Here is an 18,673-nt window from a genome sequence, read left to right as displayed (position 1 = left end):
TATTTATTACGCCTGGCGAGGTGCAATGACCACATTGAGATGTTGCACTTAGATAGCCCGGATTGTGACGCAATTCACTAATATAATGCAGCGCATCCAAAATATGAGTTTAGGAGCGCGTTTTCATTTGGTAATTCACTAAATTCTGCCAATTCCCAATGAAAAACGACCACAAATATCGAGATACTGCGAAGACATTTAATAAACAAAATTCGAATCATGACGACAACGTGCCATTGCAATTTCAATCGGCTACCTCTGAGCCTAGATCGATAGCAGAAAAACACAGGCTGCCAATATCGGCGATGTGTGCATCGGAACAGTATAATATTGTCAATATGGGAACAAACGTGAAAATCTTATTGCAAACGTGTTACAGATTGATTATATTGCACTTGATTTACGAGCGATAAGCTTGTGAGGATCAGGATACGTAGCTTCTGAAATCGTCCATCAGATAGGCGGGCACGAATTTCTCCATGACCTAAAGCCGGAAGAGCGGCTGGTGGGTGAACAAAACGGTCAAACAACATTGTCAACTAACCTGTCTGTCGAGTTTACCGTAGTATATGAAGTCCTCGATAAACGACAGGGAGTTGATCACTTCGGGAGACAAATCCATCATCCGCGAGCTGGAGGAGGAAAGCGACTTAACACCAACATAAACACAATATGTAGCATTGTAGCTACATGATATGAATAGTTAGGAAACGAACATTCGACTGCGGAATTGCTCAAAACTTTTCCAACATAACTGCTAGTAGCATAAACAATATTACCGCACGCATAGGCGTAGGGCCAGACTGAAACTACACAGCGGCTGCAAATTTGGGGTAAGAATTCTCTACAGATACATTGTAACGCCATGAGTGGAGACGACATTAGAATATACAATTCGAAATTATGATGCTAGCCATCTAAATAGTTGTGGAGTATCTGCCAAACCGCGACCAACGTTTTCTCCACTTACCCCCTTCAATCAAAACACAAGGAAAATGACATACCGGTATTTCGAATCGACCCACATACCCCTCCCCCCCTCCAGTACGAGTAGCAAACTTGCTAATAATGAAATAACATTGCTGCTCACTCACCCGACTCCGCTGTTGACGTAAGAGCGAATATACTGCCCCATCAACGCCAGGAAGATTTCACTCTCTTCCGGATGGAATTGCTTCAGCAGCGTATGCATACCGATAACAAACGGGGGCGCGTCGATCGGATCCGCGATCTTCTTGCACGTCAGACCACCTGCAAATTGTAACGATTATGTTGGAGAAACCCATCTTCGCACGACAATTATGTAGCAGTGTCTCCCATTGGCACAATAGAGCCGGTCCATATCCGTGCTACGTTCGAACCAGCCCACATCAAACACTTCCACGACTAAATCGAATGCGGATGTGTACTGTGTACTTGAAGTGGGAGTAGAAAGTACACCTACTCAAGTGAACAGTTTTAAAAAGTAGATTTAGTGGAGTGGTCACAAAATTTTTGCAGGTAATCGCAGACGCAACTTTCCGACTACCCAGAAACATTACTGACACTAAAAATAGAGACAATCTTCGAAAATATACGAGGTTTCATTACGAGGCGGCTATTTCTGGACAATTTCACTTATAGAACTGATGCAAACTTATCCCAAACTATTTTCTACTATCAAAATATCAAAGTGATAAAGTAAGTCCTTTCAGTTCCAAAAACAGAGCCACTCGAGTTACTGACCCCATTTGCAGTTATGTATAATGTATATTTACCAACACGCCGCCTGTCTCAAAGAGTTAGACCAGATACTTAATTACCATGGCGACATTTAAGTAAGAGCCAAATGGGACAGACTTACACAACGACTTGTTGTACATCAGCTTCTGCAGCTGCGCGATCGTCATGATGAAACAGAATTTCGCAAAGTTCGGTATGCGCCTGAAACAACACAGAGGTAATTCGTACGACAGGCTCATACTCGGCACTGCAGAGAACGCGTACTTGGTTGTGACGTAGATCTTATCCAGAGGGTACCCGAGCCCGACTGTGTCAAGATACGTAGCGAGCTCGTACAAAACCGGGTTTTCCTCGCTAGGATAAGGCTTGGCGGGGTCCTGGTAATGAGCCTTTACGGCGGTCAGCATGGCCCTGTAATATTTCATGTCTCTCAAGCCGAGATGCTCAAACAAAGTAGTCAGCATTGCTACTCAAGTAGAAGTAATAGTAACTCCGTGAATTTCTACTCGATTAAAAGCTGAAGTATCGATTTCGGAGACAAATCAAAATTACTCGAAGATCTGCAAAGTACATTCAGTTGATGAAGCGCATACTTTCAGTAGTCAATCGGAGGTGGCCGCTTTCGAAATTGCAGTGTGAACCTTCGCGACTAATGCAAAATGACCAATGGCACACGAAACAGAAACAGTTTCTGTAGATATATTCATTCATCGTGAAACATGTAGCTTTTTAGCTAAGTTGACATGATAGTTTCACTCATACAACTGATGCAAGCATATCGCAAAACTATTTTCTACTACACGAAATTTAAATTGTAAAAAGCAAGTAGTTTTGCCGAAAAACTGTCCAAGTAGGACTGGAATTAGACTAAACCAATTCAAGTGCTTAGAAAAAGTAGAAGTACTATGTTGCTGACCGCCTCTGGTATTGCCTACCGGTTCATGGTTTCCAGGGCGGACGACAGAAATTTGGAGTCGAACTTGCAGGAGAAGTTCAATTCGTTGGCGATCTGTCTTCTTAATATTTGAATTTGTCCGACGCGAAGAATAGCCTCCAGAAACACGGGGCTGTAGCCGCGGTTCATCTTTTGCATAACAACCGGATAGATTTTGGCTGGGTTCTCTGCGAGAGAACACAATATCGCTAACAGGATGAAAACGACGAGTTACATTGAACGGAGATGAGCTGGGAAACATGCATTGTGCGTGAACCAGGATTGTAACCAAGTCACAAGTCAATTTTATTTGTATAGTCTTGACTCGAGTCAAGTCGAGTCATTTTCAAATCACCAAAGAGTCAAGTCAAAGTCATTTTGTTCACTGTTCATTTTCAAGTTCCACTCACTTTTTTACTAAACTGTTTGCATTAAATTGAATGCGTCGCATTCATAATATCTTAATTTTCCTCACTTTACACATTTTCTGACCTTATTTTACAAACACCAGTTCTGATAGACGAAATACCAATAATGTGGTATCTTACTATTCTTTGAAGTCGCAACAAAATGCCTGTCTTGGCCGCCCGAGGCTCAAGTCACACGACTTGATTGTGTCAATACCTAAATTGCCTGAAGTCGAGTCGGCAAAAAATCGCGATTGGATTCGGACTCGAGTCATTACAACCCTGGTTTGAACTTCGAGAACCGCTAATATTAATTATAACTGATCTGAATAGTGCACTGAGTGTACTTTGACAAAGTGGTGACTGGTGACCAACCATTGTGTCTCTATGGACCAGTACTCATTCAAACATCGAGCTAATTCAAATGGAACAAAATTGATTCGGCTTAAAAAGTTAGTATCTTAACGTCAAATCGCTTCAGATTTTGGTTATGATGCAAAATCTTTCCGAATAATACAGATTTTTGAAAGCTGGCGACTAACGTTCGTTAGCACAATCTCCGGCGTGGCGAATCATGAATTTGTGTGTCGTGAGAGAACAAACGTGGTTAAACACTACTTAAAACTCTTGCACTGATTGGCAAAAATCATTACACGGACCAGGAGCGGCGGGACGTCTGCTTGAAAACCTTGATCGATGAAACCCACCTACAAGTCCATAAAGCGGGTTGACAGCTCTAGAAAACGACGTCATGAGATCAACGGTGGCCTTGTCTTTCGCAACAGTCGTTTGCACAAAGCGCAGAAGCTTTTGCAGCTCCTGAACTATCTTAAAGCTGAAGAGTCGATCCAGTCCGCACAGCCCGTACGTTCCAAGACTCGTCTGTATTCTGAAAGGATAAAATCAGTCAAGTTACGCTTGCTGGAGAGGTGAAGCCGGTTTGTTAACGTACCTCGAAAACATCTTGTTGTCAATAATGTCTTGCTTGGTGCGGAGGTCGTACCAAGTGTTGAGCAAGTCGACATAGGACGAGGTTCTAAGAAAACATGTATTGCTATTCAGAACTTGGTACTGAATGGACTGTCATAATTTGATGGAATCCGGTTAGGAAACACAACACATAACTGGGATCAGAGGTGGTCAAGTAGTGACAGTCGGTAGCAGGGTTGTAACCAAGTCACAAGATTCCGAGTCACAAGTCAATCTCACTTTTATAGTTTTGACCCCAGTCGAGTCGAGTCATTTTCAATTCACCACCGTATCAAGTCAGCGCGCAGAGGGTCGACTCCAAGTCATATTGTGTTGTGTGTGTTGTATTGTGTTGTCATATTGTGTTGTGTTCACTATTAAACTGCTCAGTTTTCAGTTCAATCCCGTTCAACCCACTTTTTTCAACTCTGATCGAGTGATATAGAATTACTCGCATTCATAATATAGTAATTTTTCCCATCTTAAAAGTTTCCGGCCCTATATTCCAAGTATCAGTACTGATAGACGAAATACTAATGCGGTAACTTTACTATTCTTCGAAATTATAACGAAATGTCTGTTTTGGCCGTCCTAGTGTCCAGTCACATGACTCGGTTAAAGTCATGTACAATGGCTCGGGACATCTCTGACTAGGACCATCATAATTATATTGTAATCACATATTCAAAATTGAGGATTACTTTGGATCGGTGATGCGTAAAATCTCGTTTGCCAAACGTCCGACGAAATTCACGGCGCCATCGGTCGGACGGAACCTCGGGATGGGAATTTCCTTCGACTGATACACACTCTCGTAGTCTTGAATCTGCAATATAAATTACATCAATTTCCGAAAACCAAAGAGTTTAGTATGTTGAATGTGCATGAAAATCAATTTCTAAAGATATTTCAAGAATATAAGGAAAATCGGTGAGTATTCAAAACTTGACCTAATCATGGGCAGGGTTGCGGTGAGCGCAATGCGTTATTCCGTGGGAACATACCTTTTGCCTCAAAAAGCTGTTGCACTCTTGCTCCACGTTGTAATTGATAATGCGAGATACTTCCTCCTGCCAGATTTTCAGGCCGTAAATATTCACGTAATCCTGTAGAGTAGATGAGTCACAGTAATCGGGTAATCGAGCAACTACAAAATCGGCTACACGCACTCACCTGTATGTACTCGAAGGAACGGCGGTATCCGTCTATAATTTTACCGAGGCCTTGCAGTTTCGGCAAAAGTTCACTCGGCTGAAACAGTATGAATGACCGTATAACGTTTGGAAGGTTCTCTTCACGATTCGCTATTTCTAATTTTGAAATCTCGTACTAGAGCCAAATGTGAGCACGCATTTTGATTTGAATAAAAAGGATGTAATGATTTTGGTCGGATTTGAATCGGGTGTTTATTATACATTTAGCTATCGATTATATACACAGGCCTACATTGAATAATTCTAGGTATACAGGCAGCTCACCACGCCAAAAGAGGTTGAAGAGCACTGTTCTACAGTACAAGATTTGAATATATTTAATCCCGTCATCTGTGACATGAATTAAGAGATCTTTCAACTCCTTGCAATTTTAAGGCAGCATTCCCGCACGGGCACTATAAAATCATCTCCGCTTACCCCCTTCGGTCTCGGGTTGAAAATGAGCCAGCTGTGCATGGCGGACGCCACTTTCACGACCAGTTCCTTCCTGATACCGTCCTCCAGCAGTTGCTTGGGGTCGATCTTTATCACCCCGACGAGGGTCGTCTTCATTTGCAACACGCCCTCCGTGAACACCGATATCCCTTGGGTGAGTCTCGCGACCTGCCGGCACGTAGTGAACGCGTTAGGGTTCGGCACTATCGCCAAGGGGCAAGAGGTGGTCAGTAACAAACTACTTCTACTGTTTCGTTGTTGCCTACTCCAGTAGGTTTTTCGAACTTGTACTGCTAACTCAAGGGGTTATGTTTTCAGATTATTTCACTTCTGCTCAACAGTTTCAAGGGAAAACTACCGACTTTTTACACTTTAGTTTTCGCAATGTAGAAGGGAGTTTTGGGATATGATTGCATTACTTTTATGAGAGAAACTGTCATGACGACTGGCCGCAATAGCCCCTGTATCATTGTAAATTGATATATGTCCGAAAACCGCCCCTATTTGTATTGTCATTAGCTAAGATTACGTGACCCGTCAACCAAATTTACTTTTTGAAACTACTCATGTACCTACATAGTACAGACCTTCACTTTCCATTTATACCAGAAGTGATATTGACATGTCTTATAAATCGCTATGTCTAGTCGTCATTGAGTGGAAATTTACGGCTTTACGTTTGCTTCCACCTCTGGTTACTGCACCACCCGAGTCCCACCTCGTATCTGGCATCCAACTGCGCGAAATCCCGCATTTTGTCCTTCTCCAGACGCGTGGGGAGCTCGGCGATGCTTTCCGTCTGAATCTTGATGATTTGAGCCAGCAGACTGAACATTGTCTGCGGTATGACTTGTAGCACCTGTCAAGACGCAGTGTTGCAATCGAGTCACTAAGTAAATGAAAATTTTGACTCAATTAAGTCAAGCAAAATAGTCAAGTCATCCGAAATGTTTCGATTTTGCGACTTCGTTATGACTTCACAGAAGCACAACTGAAAAATTCCTTTTTCAATTCCCGGAACGCACCTTTCTCACGTACGCGACCAATTCGCCAGAATAATACTGCGAAACGCTGACAAGATCCGAGCTGTTCGCCTGGTTGATGCGGAGCAGCGGAAGTTCCAAAGCCGACGCCAGTTTCAGGAAAGTGGCTCGTAACTTAATGGCGAGTCTCGGGCTTTGTTTGATACCGGCTTGCATGTGTCCTGTGTAGCTGCAATTACGCCGTTTCGTTACTTGCAACAGTTGGAAAATCGATCGCCAAACACTGTATACTTTTCGTCGAGAATCATCCACGCGTAGGACAGGTCTGCGATAATTTCGACGGTGATCAGCACCTCCTCCTTTACGTTGATGGTGCGAATCATTTGGTGGAGATACTGTCTGGTGTCGGAGAGAAATTGCTTGACCTGTGAGATGAAAATGGATAATTTAGTGTATAAACCGATATATTGCCTTTGCAGGATACTATTAGAATATTTGATGATGTTACTCCGAAAAGTAGGAGAGGCAGAATCGCATTGAGAGACAAATCAAACTTATTGAGTCAGAGTGCGAAATGAGAGACGCTAGTAATAAAAGTAACCTTGGGTGATGCTTCAATGACGAATCCAAACCTATCATCATTTTTATCAACTACTTACACTTTGACAGGATTAGATATTAAACTAAGCTGTTATATATTAAACTAATACTGTTGAAACAATCCTAAATCAAAATCGTCCGCAAAAAACAGTCACTTTTCCGCATGAATGCATTCTGCTAGTGACCGCTAATGGATTCATTGCAAGTCTGGATTGATGCATCTCGGATTGTTATTTTCTGTATCGCTAATAGGGACCTGCAAGTGGGTTTCCAACTGGTGAAATTCTTGGACTTCCTCCAAGGCTTGCATCAGTTGAACAATCTTTCTGCCCGAAGATGTAGACGAAGAAAAGTCCAACGACTCGATCTGCTTCGACATTTGCTCGAACCACGCTTTCAAGTGATCTAAAAATCGTGAATGACAGAATATAATTGTTCAATCTGTACGCAAATCTTAGAACTAGCAAAAACTTGGTACCAGAACAATCACAATGCAGTAAAGGTAGTAGCAGAGTTGGTAAAAGTAGGCAGCCTTGGTGCTCAAGTAGAAGCAACACTGTAAGTTTCCACTCAATGACAAGTAGAAGTACCAATTTCTAAGACGCGTTAAAAATACTTGGGTGGAACCAAGTTATATGACTCGGGACTAGGACGGCCAAGACCGACATTTCATTGTGACTTCGAAGAACAGTAAAGTCCCCACATTATTGGTATTTCGTCTATCAGTCCTGATACTTGGATCAAATGAAAGTGGGTTGAACCGGATCGAACTCAAACCTGAACAGTTAACACAGTGACTTGGACTCGGGTCACAATACTATGACTCGGACTTGACCCTCTGCTCGACAACTTGGACTTGACTCGGTGGTGAATTGAAAATGACTCGACTTGACTCGAGTCAAAACTATATGAGAGATTGACTTGCGACTTGGAACCTTGTGACTTGGTTACAACCCTAGCTGTTTCACCCGATTGTTATCACAATTTCATCCATAAATGTGATGCAAACATATCCCAAAACTACTTTCTACTTAGAAAAGTGGGAACTATAAAAAGTCTGCACTTCTGCCCAAAAATCTTCCAGTCTACAAACATAACCACCAACATGTGCTAGCAGACAAAATCTACATAGTACCTTGTCAATGAGCACCTCCGGGAAGGTGATGCTATGGTCGCTTAGAAAGGCAAGGAAAACCCAATCTTACATGTGTACAACTTTCACACACAGGACCACAATGCAGATTTTTCGAGCCAAGATTATAAAATTCACTCCAGAATCAGTTCTGCCACACTCACAGCAAACATTGAGCTAATATATGAAACTTTTATTAGTAACGAAACGCAGCACAAAACTTAATACTTTGTTAAGTTACCCTACTTATAGTACACTGAGAATGCATTTTTTATTCTATACCAGAAAGTCCTGCAGTAAAATATTAGACAACAATTTAATCAAAGCTGAAACCCACCATTCTTCTGGATGCGAGTCAGCGGTTTGGTCCCGGAAAACACCTCGGCCAGCTCGGTCATGCGTTCCTTGCCCTCTTTCTTATGCGACTCCCATTTCTCTTCCTTCTCCTTCAGCATTTTCTTGAACATCTAACGGTAACAAGAAAGGTTCATAATCGTTCAGCCCGGCTAGGGTGACCTTCACACTGACGTCAGTCATCTTTAATTCCAGCTGCGCCGTGCTGAGCATGAGTTGGAAGATATTGGCCGACTTCAAGGCGGAGGTGGCGATCACTAATTCGCGGACTTGCTTGCATTTCTTGATATGGTCCAGTTCTGTACATCGGAAGATTGGTTTGCGAATAGTACATGACAGATCCCTAAGGACAGATAGCTATTTGCTAGTCAGAAGACCGACACGACTCAATCAATAATGCAAAATCTCAGAATTGAAGCTATAATTAGTCAGAATACTGTCATTTTCAAAAAATTCAATCAATAGATTGAAACCAAACGTAAACAAATTGCTGCAAAGCCTTTTAAGATACTTTATAAATTGAAGACAGCGAAATTTTTCATCATATCAATGTCTTGATTGGTACCAGTTTTTTCTTGTAGCCTCGTTAATAAATTATAAACATGGCAAACATTAATTTAGACCATCTATACCCCTCAAGATATATTTAGTCCGTTCAAATTCGTCATCCCTAAGAATCCAGTGGATTTGCACACCCCTTGGTCAATGGCTGCAAGTGGTCGGATTCAGCCGCCTTACACCGGTTCTACATAACCGTCTTATGAAATCAGCAAACCGGCTAGCATTACTGGCTAATGTCAATCACTTTTTATAACAGAACCAACTGAAAATTTTGATATTTAAGAGAGAACCACACGACGAAAATTTGACATGGAACAGGAGAGCGTGTGCCTACATGTAAACGAACAGACAATTACATTCAAATGCATAACGAGTTCAAGACCCTGGACGCACATTTGCGCAATTTAGCATGTTCACTTACTGTTGCCTACTGTATGCAGCATGAGCCACCGCAAGGTAACATTGCACTCTCTCATGCAGTTCATTATCTTGGGAATATTATCGAGAACGTAATCCTCAGTCAAAACGCCTTCCTGCAGAAAATGCTCCACTTGCGGCATCAGGCTCTTCAGTTTCTTCGAGTACTTTCCACTCTATGAAAATTTAATGCGGCTGTCAGAAATAATTGATGCGTCTGCGTCAATGAAACTCAGATTCGCATGGAACGTCACAAATCTTGAAAGTCGCCATGCCAGAAACCCTGCATGGAGTAGCGTAAAACAATGTGAAAGGACAACGGGGAAATCCAACGCACAAATGTAAATCATCAATTTCATACAGAATTATAATGCAGCACATCTACCGTGCATGACACAGTCTCGATCTAACTGACTACTGAAATAGATAATGCACCCCGCTTTATCTCGCAGCGAGCGCCACAGAGTGCATCGAGCATTGACTTGAATATTCATGACCAGAAATATTTTCAATGATGATTCAAAAATACGCAAAAATCTTCTCAGTCCTGACAACCCAAAACAGCAAAAAGAAAAATTTACACGGCTAGAAAAGAAATAGCAATCGCATAGTCTCCCGATGCATCATTCAGAGTAAACGAGCAGTAAACCAGGATTGCATGATGGCTGCTGGCATGCTGCTACTTATTTGATTATGATTGCCAAAAAATTACAGGATATTGGGGACGAATGATCTTTGTTTTTAACAGTTCTGCACTAGTAACTAACAAAAATCGTCCGTCAGCCGAATATTCGTTAAGAGATGTCTGTATCCAAGACCTGTTCTGCAGTATGGAGGCCGTTTTACGGATGGATGGGTTACTTCTTCCTCACAACAATGCTCGGTTCACTGAAGAATTTCTACGAACACGGCAACGAGTGGCTGCTTTTTGTCACAATTATGTGCACGTTGATAAACATCCCGCTGGACATGCATATATCTTATCTGTATTTCTTCAACAAAATCGACTTTTTCTACGAGCCTGGTAAGTTTAACGAAGAACAAAATAACGCAGATCATTACATGTTTTTGTCAACAGAGGACAGAGTTCGGATGACATTTGGTGGGATTCTATTGATATCTGTGACAGCGTCTATAATTTTTCTATGGATCAACGGAAAAGGTGAGTAAAGCAAGTTTCTTCAGACAGGCAGAATAGTTTACTGATTGTCTCATTGCAGGGATCTTGATTATAGCAGACAATAAGCAAGACTGTAGTCGTAGCCACAAGCCAACCACATCAGAAAACCAGGACACCACCAACATATGTTCCAGCCAAGCTGACATCGTACAGGTACAGACGTGCAGTCATACCAAAATACCGCATGACCACAATATCATTGATTCAGGAGGACAGCTGCCAAGACGGAGGGTGTAATCGGAAGAGAAACATATTTCAGAGCTTCAAAATCCTGTTCGGCGCAATCTACTTGTCAGTTATCGGACCGGTGTCCATGTACCCAATGTATTCGTACATTGTTCGCTGTTCCGCGACATTACAATCCACCGTAACAGCAAAACTAGTAATCGCAGGTATAGTATAATGACATTTTTCTGAACTGCATTTAGTTAGAAAAGGCAAATTGGGTTTGATAGACACCAATGAATCAATGATAAATTGATGTCTTGGATACAGAGGTTTTGCATACTTGCAATAAGTAGGCCTAGAATACTTACCGCAAAATCCCTAGCCTACTTGTGCTTGAGTACAAACGATGACTACTTTGACCACCTCTGCTCGGATATGACATGGCCTAAACTCGAAATTTAAGCAGGACATTACAACTTTTGCTTCACGGCTAGTTTCTATGCTTTGGGTCGAGTCAGACAAACAAATGTTCCAGTTGTGAAGTGTCAAGTCGCTAAGTGATCGAAAAGTTGTATCATAGATACTACATGGTTTTGTATTACAGGACGGCTTTGGTCCATTTCCGGCGACAAACACAAAATTCAAATTCATGTAGCGAGTTCCATCAAATATCGCAAGTCAGACACACGATTTATAACACTTTTCCATTATTAACCAGGTATAATTCTACCGATACTGATCACAATTTCTGCAACGAACGCGACATACGAGATGAGCAAGCGCGGTAGTTTTCTGAAGCGCTTCCGTCCGATTCCTATGCTCTGCTCGACTTTGACGATATTATCGGGGGTGGGAGCACTGTGGTTGTTTGCGGTGTCTCTGGTAGCAGTGGGTCAATTGAGGACAGAGAGGCCGGCGGCAGGAACAGAATATAAGCTGGTGAGTGCCTGCCGCGGAAGGAGTATCCATCGTTTGGATAGTATAATAGTATTATGTCAAGAATGGCGAAATCTTCCATCCCACTGCAGCAAGCAACCAGCAGAGAGGGTCGAGATGACGTAGAAGTAATGCCATAAATGTCTACTGATGGCATACGGAAGCAAAGATTGCCAAAGCATATTAACACCACTTACAGTGGAGGTAGAAAATGCATTGTCCGACAAGTACCCGTGTGAGTAGTTATGAAAAGTAGATTTGGTCGGGGGGAGGGAGGTCGCATGCTTTCGCAGTTAATCAGAGATGGGTACTTACAAAATTTACTGCGAGACGGGACAACTTGTGACAACTTCAATTTAAAAGTGACCAAAAATGATGCAAAAACAACTTTGTACCTTTTCAAATCCAAAGTAAAGAGCTGCTCAAGTAAAAGCAGAAATAGTTAAGTAATTCGTTACTGACCAAGTGACCACCTCCTGTAACCAGTTAGCTGATTATATTATTTCCAGACAAACCAAGCTCCAAGCGTCATCCTTCAAAAACGATCCACCTCAATTTACATCACGTCAGCGGCCGAAATATTGTCATCGTCGCGTTCAAAAGTATCGTTCGAATGCACAAAGAAGCACAAATCAATAGGAATACTATGCGACGAGATAGAGTTCTCATTCCGTCACGACAAAACCTCACTAATCGTGTACTACGACTATCAAATCAAGTACGAAAACGACACCTCGTCAAGCCAAAACGCTATCGGATCGGTGCAATGGTCGTGCAGTTTATGCCACACAAACGGTTTGATGTCAGAGAGAACAAACTACCGAAATATGGCTTCGGCAACCGCAGAAGAATGTGTGACGACACCAATGTGGCAATATCACATTCTCATCGGATGTGCAACGGTCATGGCCATCCTGTATTGTGTGATAATAGCCGCAACGAACAGAGCTGCACGCGTCGCGAGCGAAAAGGTAATAAGCGAGACTCAAACCACCACGTTTACAAAACCAACAGAAACCGACTTAACAAGAGTAATGGAGGAAACGCCACAATTAAAAGCGCGTCAAAAAAATAACAGGCTGTCTTTGTCAAAGTTTAAAGCCGTCGAAAAAGCATTGACGTGGGCCAAATCGGGAAGCGCGAGCAACGGGAGAAAGCCTTCACAACCTAGGATAATCAGAGTGCCCAAGGGGACCGCTTTGGATATGCTGAGACAAGACAAAGCAATCCGACCGTTGCCAGTGCCAGAATGTTGGTCAGACAAATGACAATATATTGATGTCGAAGATTTCCCACTGCATCGAGGTGTGGGTCAATCAAAACCACGACGTCCAGTTACTTGAGAGATGAACAACGACTCGTGACGCGAGTGACATTTTGAATTTGTGCATATTCATAAGCGTCGAGCGGCCTTAATATTGTTCATAAGGACTAGCGATAGTCAGAGTTGGTCAGTGCTGAAGTACTACTTTTTCCAAGTAAGCCTACTAAAGTAGGTTGTGTCTTACTTGCACTATTTACTAAAAGTAGTTATGTATTATGATTACTAACACTTCAGCTTGAACATTTTTTTAGGCAAAACTGTTAAATTTTGCAATCTGGATTTTTTTATGTGTGCTTTTCAGGCCTTTCATTTTCGACTCTCGCTCTAAGTAGTTGGAAATCGCTAATTCCATTCATAATTGAGTAGAATTCGTCACTACTTCTACTCCTACTGAGTAAAAAGCAACACAGTAACTGGCACCTCAATTTTGTGTATATGTACAGCGTGCACTTGGTATACATACCTGCTCTTTAACGTTGTTCTGATGGAGAGTGTTCTGCAGCGCAGTCTTGGCAGCCTTGTACGGCTCCCAAACATCGATAAGATTGATAATAATGCCCATGTACACACTAATAACCTGAACGGAACGAAAAATAGGTCAAAGGATATGAAGTCAACAATACAACCGCGCACATTGCAGTTACCCAATTATCCGGAAAGAACTTATCCACAATCTCTCGCATTTTTGCCTGCTGACTTTGTAAAATTTCCGGGGAAAAATACAGGCAAACGTACAGCATGGACGCTTGATTGGCCAGGGCAGTGCTGCGGTGTTCGGGAAGAGGGTATGCGGCAATCTGTGCAAAGAATTCAGTATCAAACACATGCTATGTAATAACCTAGCAGTTGTACAGACCTAGTAAATGGGAAACGGTAAGAAAGTTTGAATTTGGCGAAAAATTCAACTTTTGATCGATCATGACAATGGTGGTCAGACTAGACATACGTTCAGCATTTACAGTGGTATGCCGGGTGGCAGATACTTCCTGTAACAAAGTAGGTACCTCTACTACGTTTTTTGAGTAGGCTACTGAAGTAGGTTTTGCCTATCACCACTTCTCAAGTGGTTATGTTTTAAAACTACTTCGACTTCTACTCAAATGTTTTTTTGGCAAACTCATTACTTTTTACACTTTGGATTATATAAAGTAGAAAGTCCTTTTGGGGTAGATTTACATAACCTTTGTGAGTGAGATTGCGGTAACAATTAGCAAAATAGTCCCGGTATCACAGTAACTGAATATATTCTCAATAACTACACCAGTTTGGAATGTACCGAGTCATTTCGCATTAATCGCGAAGATGGGTCCTGCAATTACGAAATAGCCACCTCAAACTCCAATTACGGTAACCCATAAAAGTATGCCAGGCCTTGACCAATTCAACTTTCAGAAACTATCTCTGAGTACTTTTCATAGCTTCATTCACTGCTTCCACTTGAAGTAGTTTTGGCATATCTTGGAAATGGCTACTTCTACTTGTCATGGATGAGAAATTTACAGCATTACTTCTACTTCAGTACCAATGCTGACATCTTTCACCACCTCTGAGGAAAATCATCAGATAACGATGTTGACTGTCAGATATATTTTGCCGATATCCTTGCTTTACCTGGCTGTAAACATCATCGGACCGCAGTCGACCGATCACCATGCTCACAAAAGTTTGGTTGACGGCCACTCGCGAAAAATAATTCTCCGGATATCCGACCGGTCGCTTGGCCCCAGGCACCTGCGAGTAACCCGTGCTTCGCAGGAGCTTGCACACATCGTCGATGTTTGAATCGGACCCGGCATTGCGAGCAGCGCCACTGTAAGAAATAGCGAGCATACCGTTTTGACGAGTGAGTTATGTGCCACACGTACCTGTATCTGTAGTATGACACCATCATGCGCTCTCTCACTAACCCATCAATCTTCATATCGATGACAAGAAGCATCACACCGTACAAAAACAGAGCTTCACACTAAATGCAATATATAAAATGTTTTCAGTTCGTCTGTATATGCTCAATGTGGCACATTTCTAGACTAACCATGCAGCTTTTGAACAAATACTCAAAACTGAGAATTCGCATATAATCAAACAAGTGCAGCTGCATACTTCTACGAATTCGACACCAACATAGAAGTGGTTGCAAATTCAAGATGTCTAATGAAGTGAACCTTTAAAAACATTAGCCTACTGGTATTTAAACCGTAATATTCGGCAAATACGTCGAGTTTGGTAATACACTAGACAGAAAGACATGTCCATGCACATTTTGCATTACTAAATAGCCTAAATAATTGTAATTTGTTGTTTCAACGTAGGCCTAAGAAAACTGAAGTTCCCATGAAAACCAAGTTCACATGCTAGAAATTATATCAACATAAAAGCCCTCTTATGGTTGGTAGAGCGAATGTAACAAACTGCCGTCCAGGTATCAAGAAATTCTCCCGAGTAAACTATTCATCTGCCTTTTTTTTAGAAAAATCAAGTAAAAAGTAATTTCTGGATGGATTTGTTTAATATTTTTAGAATGAAAATCGTCAAAAACCACAGGTCATCGAGTGCGTTAGTAAACAAAAAAATAATTGCAAGATGTATCATTGACAATGACTCCTCAAAGCTCTTCAACTAACATTTACCATTGACCAACATATCAATCAAGACCACTATTCCTGAATGCAATAACAAAATCATCTCACAAGGAGCTGTTTTCCATCTTCGTTGATGAGAACGGATTCCAAGGTCTGTTGAATATACACTCCCTCATTGAGCTCTTCCAAAATACTACAAAGGAAAGAAAAGTTAAAGAATACCACTGAAAAATGGGCATTCAAGTTCAACGGAGCTCACGTGTTCAAATCCATGACATATTTGTGGATGCTTTCGAACGCCAAATAGAATCTCGTGAGCATGCCGATATGATTTTCTCGGAATTCATCGTCCAAGTCTTGTAACGGTTCATTCTTTTCGACTCTGTCTTCATAGAATTCCGACGCACGGAAATAGCTAAAGTCACAGATGATGTTGCCTGGAAATTGATTCACAATTAGCATATATACACTAAACTATAGTCCAGGCAAAATGCAAATACCATATCTTGCTTGCTCTTCTTTGGTTTCTAGCTTGAAAACTGATGGTATGAAGTCCGAAAGCCGAAGGATCTCGGCAATTACTGCATTTCCGCGGCTGACGAGACCCAAAATGGCTCGCCCACAGAGATTGTTTTCTGCCAGGAAATCTTGTGCCATGTTTTAAACAGCAGTGTACTTTATGAGTACCTACACAAGATCATGTTCTGAAGTCACCAAAATCCAAGTTTCAAACATGTTACCCATACACAAACAGAATCTTCAACAGCACAAGAAAACACGGGCTGCATATTCACTATACTACAAAATCATCGTTATGACAGCTGGAAGCAGTAACACAGATCTTCATTTTCAAACATTCTTAACAGACAGTACACGTAAAATGGAATTTTACATATTTTCGTGGAAATCCAAGGACAATGTTATGCTCATTCCATTGCAATCACATTGCGGATGATTCAAAATAATTGGTTCCATTTAAAATTCGCGGAGAAGTACAAGCTATACAACTCTGCAGCCAGTTTCAAGTCACACATCATTTCTCTATCTCTCCTTGCAGACATGATTTTGATTTTCAAATTGCAACATCACCAAAAAACAATAAATGCATCAAGCTGGTCTGGTGGATAATTGGTAGTAAGTCAAATCTGAGCACGACGCACATAAACAATGTACGGTAACAGTTCAGTAGGCAAACTAAATGTGTGATTAGCACAACACATTTTTTTCAGTTTGCCTATATAATCATTTAATTAATGGCCGAAAAACATTTGCAGGTCATATCGCACGCGATAATTGAAGCTGAAGGCTCTGCACGATATGTCAAGTTGACCAACCCAAGATATTGATGCTTAGTTTGATATTTCACATTTCATGCCCCGGATAGTCCATATCCATGGCAAAATATCAGATTTTTTGTAAATAGTCTGGACTCAGACTTGAAATCTCTTCTTTCCATAATAAGTATAGACAGTTAGACACCATACTTCAAAACTTCGTCTATCAATTGTCATATTAATTTTTCCTTCGTTTCGTCTTCTTATTTGTTCGGGCCTGTTCTGGCCCAACAGTTTTTTGAGTTCTCGATTTCAATTTTGGGATCATCTCAGCAATGTGAAGCATGAGGTCTTGCTTTGACTTGAAGGTCTCCGAAACGGGATCCTTGTCTTTGTTTTTGAGCTCCACTCTGACCCGGCCCCGCATCATGACGTCACCACGAAATCTTTCTCGGGGATAGAGCTTATTTTCTGCGACCACTTTCAACCCAGCGGCTGAGCACACATCACGCATTTCGCCAGTGGTAGGGTTTTCGACACATTTGCTCTTGGCGAGTCTCCTTCCTTCAGCGAGTGTTTTCTTACTGTTAATGTAAGCAGGATATATACAGATATAGTGGGGCTCCGCCGTTGGTGCAGCACCAGCCATTATTTTATAGAAATTGACTCTGTAAAGTTGGTACGGTACAAATTATGCGGTTGGTTGCTTTGCTGGTAACGGTTACAACTTTACAACACCGTCCCACTCACAGCATTACGAGTATCATAAGGTAATAATTCACATTTAATATTGAGCTGCTCTTCCTTTGGTAAATTTGTCGATAGAATCCTGCCCGCTATACTAAATATAGATATAGATATAGATCTGCAATACCCAATTCTAAAGTGAAAAACAAGCGGACCACGGGACCACGGAACGGAACAAGCGAACAGGCCCGGCCAAACATGCAGTACTAAACGACGGACCACGATAAAATCACTGAAATCTAAATAGCGGACCACGCAACTGCCACAGCTACCGACTTCATTTCCAAAAAAAAATGCCCAAGTAATGTAATTTTGTAACCTCTAGTTTCGATCTAACTTCAAAACTTTTTAACCCTGTTATAGTCTACTACCTGAAGTAGTTTTTAAAGGACATCTCCTCTAGCTGAGCTTAAATTTCTAGGATTGTGTTTACTCGAGTAGTATCAGTAAATAATATTATTCAGAGATAATCGGTAGCAAAGTACAAAGTAGCAAACATACATTACTATGACCATAGCAATTTACAACGTAGCTACGCTGTAAATTGCTATGCTATGACTGTCACCACTACGCTAAATATCCGGCCATCCCGTTCAAGGAAGTATGATTTGCGAGTTGGTCTACGCAATGATATATATACCATTGGTCTACGCCAGTGGTTCCCAACCTTTTTCGTCCCGTGCTCCCATTGGCCGATATTTGAGCTAAAATCCCCCCCCCCCTATGGAAAAGTT

At 41.6% G+C, this 18,673-nt stretch overlaps 3 protein-coding genes across 3 annotated transcripts; 1 reads left to right on the top strand and 2 right to left on the bottom strand.

Moving 5' to 3' along the window:
* Nucleotides 1–184: 184 nt before the first annotated feature.
* On the bottom strand, nt 185–16,575 carry LOC145441679 (WASH complex subunit 5-like). The gene is made up of 26 exons (XM_080319599.1): nt 16,419–16,575; nt 16,178–16,355; nt 16,027–16,111; nt 15,202–15,302; nt 14,948–15,146; nt 13,981–14,133; nt 13,800–13,913; nt 9,733–9,904; nt 8,925–9,049; nt 8,734–8,863; nt 7,521–7,669; nt 6,956–7,089; nt 6,707–6,893; nt 6,400–6,540; nt 5,664–5,849; nt 5,206–5,283; nt 5,037–5,138; nt 4,734–4,858; nt 4,016–4,099; nt 3,771–3,952; nt 2,658–2,844; nt 1,987–2,133; nt 1,844–1,923; nt 1,095–1,251; nt 545–632; nt 185–484 (listed from the first exon to the last, which is right to left on the bottom strand). Exons 1-26 carry the CDS (start codon nt 16,573–16,575, stop codon nt 425–427), a joined length of 3,501 nt encoding a protein of 1,166 aa, XP_080175725.1. The 3' UTR covers nt 185–424.
* LOC145441814 (uncharacterized) lies at nt 10,469–14,075 on the top strand. Its single transcript, XM_080319751.1, has 4 exons — nt 10,469–10,894; nt 10,975–11,300; nt 11,795–12,015; nt 12,522–14,075. The coding sequence occupies exons 1-4, from the start codon at nt 10,530–10,532 to the stop codon at nt 13,278–13,280; spliced, it is 1,671 nt and encodes a 556-aa protein (XP_080175877.1). The 5' UTR covers nt 10,469–10,529; the 3' UTR covers nt 13,281–14,075.
* Nucleotides 16,576–16,620: 45 nt separating the features above from the next.
* On the bottom strand, nt 16,621–17,888 carry LOC145441680 (signal recognition particle 19 kDa protein-like). Its single transcript, XM_080319600.1, has one exon. The coding sequence runs from the start codon at nt 17,839–17,841 to the stop codon at nt 17,431–17,433; it is 411 nt and encodes a 136-aa protein (XP_080175726.1). The 5' UTR covers nt 17,842–17,888; the 3' UTR covers nt 16,621–17,430.
* Between the last annotated feature and the right edge of the window lie 785 nt (nt 17,889–18,673).

Source organism: Botryllus schlosseri, chromosome 6 (genome assembly GCF_051294905.1).
Source record: "Botryllus schlosseri isolate E-star chromosome 6, Bs_hap1, whole genome shotgun sequence".
NCBI classification, from domain to species: domain Eukaryota; kingdom Metazoa; phylum Chordata; class Ascidiacea; order Stolidobranchia; family Styelidae; genus Botryllus; species Botryllus schlosseri.
Note: the sequence above shows the minus strand (reverse complement) of the source record. Positions and strands in the feature narration are given on the sequence as shown.

Excerpts from the sequence above, each read along its gene's own strand:
- LOC145441814 (XM_080319751.1), top strand. The coding sequence starts at position 10,530 with ATGTCTGTATCCAAGACCTGTTCTGCAGTATGGAGGCCGTTTTACGGA. Across the intron at positions 10,895-10,974 it reads TGGATCAACGGAAAAGGTGA|CAAGACTGTAGTCGTAGCCA; the intron begins GTAAAGCAAGTT and ends GCAGACAATAAG. Across the intron at positions 12,016-12,521 it reads CAGGAACAGAATATAAGCTG|ACAAACCAAGCTCCAAGCGT; the intron begins GTGAGTGCCTGC and ends TATTATTTCCAG.
- LOC145441679 (XM_080319599.1), bottom strand. The coding sequence starts at position 16,575 with ATGGCACAAGATTTCCTGGCAGAAAACAATCTCTGTGGGCGAGCCATT. Across the intron at positions 2,845-3,770 it reads CCCGCTTTATGGACTTGTAG|AGAACCCAGCCAAAATCTAT; the intron begins GTGGGTTTCATC and ends GTTCTCTCGCAG. Across the intron at positions 1,924-1,986 it reads AAGATCTACGTCACAACCAA|GCGCATACCGAACTTTGCGA; the intron begins GTACGCGTTCTC and ends GTGTTGTTTCAG.
- LOC145441680 (XM_080319600.1), bottom strand. The coding sequence starts at position 17,841 with ATGGCTGGTGCTGCACCAACGGCGGAGCCCCACTATATCTGTATATAT.